This window comes from Capsicum annuum, chromosome 7, assembly GCF_002878395.1.
Source record: "Capsicum annuum cultivar UCD-10X-F1 chromosome 7, UCD10Xv1.1, whole genome shotgun sequence".
In the NCBI taxonomy this organism is placed as follows: domain Eukaryota; kingdom Viridiplantae; phylum Streptophyta; class Magnoliopsida; order Solanales; family Solanaceae; genus Capsicum; species Capsicum annuum.
In genome coordinates this window covers 33,852,806-33,862,772 of record NC_061117.1, presented here as the reverse complement: position 1 = coordinate 33,862,772, position 9,967 = coordinate 33,852,806, and the positions used below count along the sequence as shown (strand labels likewise).

Here is a 9,967-nt window from a genome sequence, read left to right as displayed (position 1 = left end):
TCTTAATTACCCTAATGGAGGTCACACGTACAGATCTAAACTGAAAACATATCTAAAGGGCCTCCTAGGAATTTTATTTTTTATTTTTTAGATCAATAAATACCATGTGTAAGTCTATCTTTGTGTTACTATATTGCTCCAACAATCTCCTTACAAGATAAATAATTTCATAGTCAATCGACTCAACTTGAATCCAAAAATTGATTGTCAAAGATAAAACACGCCCCTCCTCATCCTCTTATCGACCACTCTCTTCCAAACTTACATAAATATTATCACTAGAACTATAGCTAAAACTTACATCATTATTATTATTGGCTTTTTATACATACAAAATTCAAAAACTTCGGTGATTTTTGTTTTTTCTTAAACCAGATTTCATGCTTCGTGATGACGACATGCAATTTATAATCTTTTTCACTTTCTGAAAGACCGCATATGACTTTATAGTTTTAAAAGTTACAATTAAAAATGAAAATGACATAAATTTAATAATTTAAACTTTATTCGTTGTTACATATATCTTTAAAAAAACAGAAAGGTAAACATATATGTGTTTCTAGATTACCAACAAGATCTTTAAGTTTTGTTGTTTATATACGTCATCTTGCACTATATATGCTTGTGTGATATAATTTGGTCAATAAAGGCCAAGGAAAGATTAAGTTTTAATTAACAATTTGTATCTTTTAATTTATCACCAATGCAAGGAACTTTTTAAAATCATATCATAAGTTTCAACCACCTTTCAAGTACATCATTCTTGAGATCATCAACCACAATACCCACAGTTTCTCCAAGAATGGAATCTAATTTCACGGTTTTGTTGGTTTATTCTTCTTCTTCTTTTCCTTTGGAGTAATTAATTTCATAATAAGCACAAAGATAGATAATAGCAAAAAGTTGCTCATGAAATTGTCCAACTTTTGAAAAATGAATTATAAACTTCCAAGAATACAATTAAAAATAATGAACACTATTGGTTTACTTTGTTACCGCCTTAGAATAACTGCTAAAGTTGCCTTCATATGATCAGAAGATTGTCACTTCAAGCCATGGAAGCGTCCTCTATCATAAATGCAAGGTAAGACTGCGTACAATGGATCCTTATAGCTTGGTTCTTCCTCGAACCCCATATATAATGGAAGCTCTAGTGCACCAGATTGCCCTATTGGTTTATTTTGTTAGTGTGTCCGTAGGGTTTGAGGTTATTGGATGAGTTTAGACATGATTATTGACGACATTTGTTTTCTAAGGATAGTTACCAATACCCGGCCATCTAGTTTATCAAATATGATTATTAAATTATAAATTATATATAGAATCGATTGTATATGAAGCATATATATTGTGTACACATATGCATATTATATGTAAACTTATTTATATTAATATAATATTGTACATGTATATTAATATATACTATATATTATTTATATACCGTGTACATATTTTACAAATCAACTGCCCAACGGTATTGTGATGAAATTTTTCCTTTGTTTATTATCACAATTTATTCTAATTTGAGAATCATACCATGTTTTTGAAGTGGATCATGTTGTATATACCTTCTAATAAGTTAGTTCAATGATTTTCTGTGATTCGGTTGACATATCCTATCTGCTTTGTTGATTTTGTATCGGTACATTGCAGCTTTATAAATGCTCAAGTAATTGTGAATGTTTTAGAGATCAACTCTTGTCAACATGTTATTGGGATTAATCAATAATATTTACCAAGACATGTTGTTCCTCGTAGGGGCGGGCATACAGTACGATAGATACTAAATTACTATATCAAAATTGAAATTTTTGGTATAGTAGTTTTGGCATTATGGTATTTAGTATGGTATATTATATACATTTTATATTCTTTTGGTATTCGATATGCTATTTGATTATTATAAATATCAAATAGTTGTATGTAGTGAGGTATGATCCATGAGGGATTATTCGCAAGATCTGTACATCATGATCGGACTCGAATCAGGACTTTCATATATCCTGTCTGTAACACTCCAAAACTTTAAGTCAAGGCTAGAACCATGCTTCAAGTACATGTAGGATTAAATATCAAGTTTTAACAGTATGAGAAGGGGTTTGGCTATGTACCAAGGCCACAAGAACCTCCTAGCCCGTAACCAAGCCAAAACTTTCCTTACCAATCGATTAATTAAGAAAAAGTTAACTTCAAACGACCATAAGTTTTAGATTATGAAGCATCTTTGAGCTCAAGACCCGCCAAATAATAGTTATTTGAGTTATCTTTCCGACGCATCTGTAACGACCTACTTTCTGATGAAATATGTGAAATTTGTGAGCTTGTGTGATTTGACTATTTTATCCCTCTCCATAGTTGAATTATGATATCTCTGGGTTATGGGGAGATTGCCACGGTTTTCGATGTATTTTGGTACTATTTATGCATTATTGTGATTTTTGATGGCTTCGAGAGCCTTATTTTGGACTTATGTGAATATCTTTTGATATGTGTGATGGATGGCTGAACGGACTACGTCAACAGCTCCGAAATATCAATTTTAGGATAGGTAGACCTTTGGTTCGGGTTCCTGTGCACCCGAGCTCATTTCGCCCTGTTGGTCGGAAAGTTGAAAAATTTAAATTATGGGTGTGGGACCTACATTTGGTTGAAAAGACCTCGGATAGAAAATTCGACTTCGCTAGCAAATTTGAAATATCAAATTTAGGGTGGTAACATATTTGGTGTGATTTTATAGCTTTTAAATCTCATTTCGACCCTCGGTTTGGAGAAATGAGATTTCGAATTTTAAGGGTCAATTTTGTGAATATGATATTTTTTTCAAAAATATGATATCACCATTGAGTTCAGATCGTCAAATTTAGCGTGGTTACATAGTTTGTTTGCATAAATCGAACTCTGAACGAATTTCGGACACCCTGTCGAAATCCGAGTTGGACTTAAAGAAAGAACAATCAGGTGCATAGCAGTTTTTTTGTTATAAAAACAGTTTTTCCCCTCCTTTTTGCTTATTTTGCTCATTTTACATCTTGCATCTTGAGAATTAAATCTTAAAATAGTGTGAGAGCTTAAAAGTAAAGTTTTTGGGAGCTTGGGAAGCTAGATTAACATCTATTTCTTGATTCTCTTACGGATTTAAGGTAAGAATTCACCATTTTCTTAGTAATTTCTTGATTAATTTCTCAAATTTCTCAAAATTCTCAAAATCTTAGGGCTTGATTTTAAACCCCAAATTCACTTCTTTTCACTCGAATAATATTTTTATCTTATAATTTTTATTTTTTCATCAATTTAACCTTCAAAACAACTCTAATACTTGATTTTAATCCAGATTTCAAAGATTTTATCTGGTAAAGCTTAAAAATAGTTTTTTTCAATTTGAACCTTATTTTTTACTCTATTTGACTTGGGTTTTCAGCTGTAGATTGCTAAAAATATGGGGAATATATTTTTGAAGTAAAGTTATGATTTTGCCCTTCTTTTTTGAAAATTCATTTTGGGAGTTCATTTTGATCCCGAACCAAAAGTAGTCAATATGAGTGGCGTTGATTTTATTTTGACACGTAGATTCCATATTTGATGTTTTTAGTATAGTTCAGGATCGTTCGTGGAAAGTAAAGTTGTGGATACGAAGTGTAACGGACTGGTTTCGACTTTTGAGATAGATTATGGCTTAACTCTTTCAGACTGGACTGGGTAGTAAATGATGGTACTAATAATGAAAAATGGTTATCTACGTGTTGTGCTTGTTTGGGGGCCTATATGTGATGTAATTATTGAAATTGAGATATTATATGATGTGTGTGCCTGTGTGGGGTCCTATATGATGTTGATAGCCCTGAGTATATGTGAATAATTGTACTGTGTTGTTGAAATGCCTAATGTGGTACCATTGGTGTATTGTGATATATTCATACTTGTTGGTATATGAGACATGTGGAAATTAATAAATGAAATGAAAATAATGAGTGAATATTGGCTCACATGATTGTGGACATGTATCACTGTGGTTGGTTGAGAAAATATTTCATGTTGTTGGTTGTGGAAATAGTCATTCTAATTGGTTATGAGCATTACATCTTCATATCATACTCATTCATGAAACATTGGTACCATCATGGCAACACTTAAGTAACAATGGCAATATTTTTTTAAAATTCTGTCCGAGGAATGTGGCGGGGAGGAGATATGTAACACCTTATAAAATACTTTTTGAGGAATGTACCAGAAAGGATATATGAGATATGTGGATTGTATATGAGTTGGCGAACCCCCCATGGGTCCTATGTCGGGAAGTTTTAGCTCCGTAGGTGTACATAGGGATTGTACAAGGATACTGGAGGTTGTGCGATGACCTCGTGCATCATCATATTCATCGCACTTACTTTATTGTGTTTATGTTGTATTGTGTTGCCATATTGACTTGTCATCTATGTATTTGTCTTACCTTCTTTTACTTGTATTTGATGATCTTATATCTACATGTTCTCCCTTGTTATTCTTATATGTAACATAATGCATACTTTTGTTCTATCTTGGTATGTTTTCGTAATATATGTGATATATTAGAACTATTAGTTCAATCAGTGTGGGCTACCGTTGTGGGACATTCTTTGATTGACGTGCCCTTAGTGTGTATTTTGTATGTTTTATTTCTACTTTGCTCGTTCGGCCTATGATACCTACTGAGTACAAGTGGATCGTACTCACTTTTACTTTACCCTTTCGGTGTAGCTTTAGGTTCGGGTGCGCCTCAGATTGGTTGTTTCGGGCGCCTTCAGATTTCTCAAGGTTGCGGATGGACATTCATGCGTCCTAATTTCACCTCTATCTTTCTATAGTAGTTATATTTTTATTAGTATTCGGAGATAAATATTACTCTTTTGTGGTTATTTTACTAATGTATTTGACTCCTGAATTGTGTTAGCACTTCTTACACTATTGACACCTGGTTTTGGACATGATTGTTGTTTTGAATAAGTTCTTTCCGCATTGTTATGATTACTTGTACGGTTCAGCTTTATTCTAGAAGCCTTACCTTGGGGTATTTCTGTCTTTACTTTTTTCTATCTCAGTTTAGATGATAGGTTTACTTGTCAAGGTATATCGTGACAATTGCCATCATGACCCTTGTTTTGGGTCTGACAGCATCTAGTTTGGCCTTAATCCGATATCAGAGTAAGAAGTTATAGTCTTTTGTAATGACCCGAGACTACCCCTAGTCATTACACGGTGCTTACGGTCCCAAGGAACCACAAGCTGACTCATGAGTTGGTACCTACTGTGAGCACTGAATAATATAATCATGAATGTTGAAGAATAACTGAAATGCCATAAGGTTTTAATAATGAAACAACTACTGAATTATGAATCAGGCATAATACTGAAATCTGAATAATCTGACTAGCTAATTGTAGTGTCTAAAAAGCCTCGAAGCTGAATACTGTGAGTTGATGGGACAGGCCCCCAACTAACTCTACTAACTACTGAGATAAAGACATGACTAATATAATTATGTATGAACAAGAAATATAGTAGTGAAGATACGTGCAAATCACCTTCTTCAGATTTCATTAAAACAAAATAAAAAATAGAAATAAAAAGAAATGATATTATACAAAATAAATCAAAAAAATTAAGAAGTGAAACTACTAGTTGAGTTGCCCTCCACTTTTCTTTTCACTCTGAACTTGTGAAATGCATTCCTAATTTCTTTTCTAATTTTCTACTATACTCAAGAGGTGGTGGTATAAAAGTAAAGGAACTAGTGGTAGCAAAATTAGCCCAAACCTATTTAACCTACCCAACTCGTTCATATTTTAAGTATAAATAACATAAATATCAGCCTTTTAAAAGTAATTACACTCTCTCCCACTTTTTTAATTACTCTACTCTCTCTCTCTCTCTATTAATATACATAACATAGCCGACATATACATAGCATTCTTTGTATATGTGGAATTTTTGTAATATGTTTAGGGAGTTGGAATTTTTTGTAATATTGAAAATAGGGAAAATTAACTCTATAAACTTATTAGATTAGTTATTACAACTTATAGCAAAAGTTTTAAGTTTTCAAGTTATAGCAACTTTCATCTTAAAAATATATATAAAAAGTTTTTTTTCTTTTGTTGAAAATACAGAAAAATAATTACTGAAAAATGAAAATTAATATACAATTTACATTCCTTAAAAGTAGTTAACCTTAATTATTGGTATTTATCCACCCCAAATCCCTCAAACCATTATTTATCTTCCTATTTTAATGCTTACATTAAGAGTTTTCTTCTTCATACACTACTTGCCACTTTTTACATGATTTCTCTCTACCATCAAACAAAAAAATGCATTCTATGTTGATTAGAATTTGATAGAGAAGTGAAAAGCAAGTATTTCTTTAGATAAAAAAAAATATGAATTCTGTTAATTTGCATTCAATCATGATCCGTCATGGAGGGAGATGAGATTCTTCAGGTTTGTTAATTTTTTATGCCTTCTAAACGAATTTAAATATTTATTTTTTGGGATTTTTCAACTGTTGTTATTGTATAAACAGGAAAACCGAGGGACTTTGGAGTTGATGGGATAATGTATAATGCAACAACAAAGTACAAAGGATTAGTAGAAGCAATCGCAACACAACTGATGATAGACACATCCGTAAATACACTTGAAATACGATACATAATAAGTGTTAGATGCCCAAGTATGATCATACATAATGATACAAGTGTGCAGGTGTATCTGGAATAGAAGAAAATGGTTGCTGATTTCTTCTTAAAATATCCATTGTACGTTACAACTTTGGATAAAACGGATGGTGTAATTCACCATACTGAAGGAGCAATTGTGTGTGTTGGGCAATAGTGTTCTAACGAAAATAATGAATAAAGGAGAAAGCTATTTTCAAAAGATTGTGTTCGTTTGATCGGGATAAGTCCGAATTTTGAAGAATTTGAAGAAGAACGTGTGGATGTAATTTGTGATGTAACGAATATCAACATAGCTGTAAAACAGACTTACAAGGATAAACAAACACTGGCTAAAGTTATGGAGTTGCATGAATTTATGAAACAGTTCTCTTATCGAACTAAAAGGTCAAGTGGAAGCAGGTAAAAACGTTTGTGTATTAAATTAGATGGTAAAGTTGTATGTTAAGCTGAAATATGATTTTTTTGTAATAATTTTTTTTTTGCTTTAACAGATACTATTTGATTTGTGTGGTGGAGGACTGTACTTGGTTTCTTCGTTCTTTCAGAATTAACAATTCAAATATTTTTAAAATAAGAAAGTATTATGACATTCATACATACTCAATAAAGGATCAAGTTTATGAGAGACGTCAAGGGATGACAAAAGTGGTAGCCGGACTGATCTTAGGTAATTATGTGGATACCAAAAGAATATACACTCCCAACGATATTGTTTCTGACATGATGAGGGAGCATGGGATTTCATTAGATTATCATCAGGCATGGCGTGCAAAAATCAAAGCAGTTAAAATATTACGCGGTGATCCTACTGAGTCATATCAAAAGATACCTGGTTATTTATATATGTTGAAAAAGCATTATCGTGGATCTGTTGTTAACTGGAAGAAAACCGAAGAAAATAGATTCTTGTATGCTTTTGTTGCATTGGACGCTTCAATTCGTGGATGGAAATATTGCAGGTCAATTGTTGTAGTCGATGGAGCAGCTCTAAAATCGCTTTATGGTGGAACAATGCTGACTGTGAGCACGTTGGACCAAGGAAGTAAAGCATTTTTTTTTAATTTTTTATTTTTAAATGTAAATCATAGCAGAATGTTAATGTGTTGTATAATATTGGTATGTCATATGTATGTATTTTGTTTGTCTTGCAAAACAGTAATCAACCAGTATATTATATAAAGTATGTTATGATTGTAGGTCATATACTATCCCTTGCTTATGTTGTGGTTGATTCAGAAAATATTGCCTCTTGGACTTAGTTTTTTGATAAATTTAAGATTGCATTTGGGAAAAGAGAAGGTATTTGTATAATGTCTAATAGAAATGAGAGTATTTGGAAGGCAATATCCACAGTATATCCAAATCTGTCACATCATGCTTGTATTTGGCATTTGTGGTGCAACATAAAGGTAAACTTTCGTAAGAATCTTGAAGAATTGCATAAAAAAAAAAATTGCAATGGCAAAGGCATATATTCTACAACAATTTAAAGAGTTAACAGGAAGGGTGGACCAAATAGATAAGAGATTTAGGGCGTATTTATTTCAAATTGGCTACCACAAATGGGCAAGAGTTCATTCTACTGTCACAATGACTTGGACGATGACATCAAACATAGCGGAATCCATCAACAACACCAACAGAATAGCTAGAAGATTACCCGTGGTTTCAACAATGCAGGTAAAAGCATCAAATGAATTCCTGCATATTGTTACTAATGGCACAAAAATATTCATTATTTGTTTGCGAAACAGAAAGTGCAGTTGTGGAGAATTTTAATTGAAAGAAATACCCTGCTCTCATGCTATGGCTGCTATTACATATAGAAACCAACATGGCGAGAACTATTGCTCATCTTACTACAGCAACAAGAATTTCAGAGATGCTTATGTCATACCTGTTGAACCTCTTCCTTGTGAAAGTACATGGAAAATACCACGTGAAGTGTTGGATGAAGTTGTATTGCCACCTGATTCTAAATGACCTCTCAAAAGACCATGTTATGAAAGATAGAAAGCACCAAATGAAGACAAGTGTAAACGTTCAAAGGTTACATGTAGTGACTGTCATCGTGAGGGGCACAATAAAAGGACTTGCCACAAACATGCACCATTTGCTTAAGATGGAATCTGTGTTTCTTACTTTATGTTGATGTTAAGTCTTTTTTTTAAAACATTTATGATCAATAATTTCAAGTGTTAAGATTTGTGTTGTTTTAAGTAATTTTGTGGTTATGGATATACTGGTTTAAAATAAAGAAATGTTTGAGAGTTGGTTAATTATTTTTTCAATTAATATAACTGAACATGTAGATATTGTTGCAAAACATAACAGCATACACCAGAAATGCACAGTAATGTGCAGTAGTTGAAAGTTGGTATGCAGGTATTTGAATCAATAACAAACAATGTGTTATTTACATGATATTTTCAATTACAAAACAATGAATACTATATGAAGACCTCGAATACTATGTCATCAAAATAACGATTCCTTATAATTGTATTGTGGTGCATAAAAGTTAGAGAAACAATGAAAAAAATTAGTCTAGCACTTAAGATAGTGATAGATAAGGAAAAATAAGCGGTAGGTCTATTGTGAATTGTATGTAAACCATGTTGGATCAGACATATAAAACACAAGAATATATAAAAAAAATTGCTAACATTTTATAACCTAATTAAAAGATAACATTCAGAGCATGATGATGAGCTCAAATTTTTTTTTCCAAATATTCATGAAGAAACAGCATGTATACAGCTGAATGCAACAAATGCAAGTATCAAATTGGGTAGAAAACTGAAACAAGCACAAGAACTTCCTCAACTAAAAACACTGTTGCTTTACTTCATCACATTAATAAAGTTCAACCAAAAGGAACCAAAAATCAATATAGAGTAACAAAAAAAAATCTGAGTACCCTGGTAACAATTAGAAAAGATCCTACTACTTTCAAATATCAAAACATCCATCAAAAACTACAAGAACTAAATAAGAACAACTACTATTATAATATTTTGTGACTGGTATTATCGTGTCCTTGAACTTCCAAAGTGTTTCCTAGATCTTTTGAAACCACCATGCTTGCTAGTAACATTTCCAGTTACCTCACTTTCACAGACTGCTCCATTATTCTGCTTCCGTCTGGCATAATCCCATAGTAGTGTATCATATCTAAGTCGATGGTTCACAACACCAAATAGTGTACTGGAGATATCAAAGATGCCATGACTAACGTACTCAGCAAAAGCACA

At 32.4% G+C, this 9,967-nt stretch overlaps 1 protein-coding gene across 1 annotated transcript; it reads left to right on the top strand.

Annotated features, from left to right (window-relative positions):
• Window positions 1-6,450: 6,450 nt before the first annotated feature.
• LOC124885699 lies at window positions 6,451-8,696 on the top strand. Its single transcript, XM_047393949.1, has 4 exons — window positions 6,451-6,474; window positions 7,018-7,112; window positions 7,205-7,741; window positions 8,540-8,696. The coding sequence occupies exons 1-4, from the start codon at window positions 6,451-6,453 to the stop codon at window positions 8,694-8,696; spliced, it is 813 nt and encodes a 270-aa protein (XP_047249905.1).
• The last annotated feature ends 1,271 nt before the right edge of the window (window positions 8,697-9,967 follow it).

What these genes read in the sequence shown, in the direction of transcription:
- LOC124885699 (XM_047393949.1), top strand. Translation starts at nt 6,451, where the DNA reads ATGGAGGGAGATGAGATTCTTCAG. An exon ending in AAAAGGTCAAGTGGAAGCAG is followed by an intron (nt 7,113 to 7,204) that starts GTAAAAACGTTT and finishes TTGCTTTAACAG; the next exon opens with ATACTATTTGATTTGTGTGG. An exon ending in ACAATGCTGACTGTGAGCAC is followed by an intron (nt 7,742 to 8,539) that starts GTTGGACCAAGG and finishes TATTACATATAG; the next exon opens with AAACCAACATGGCGAGAACT.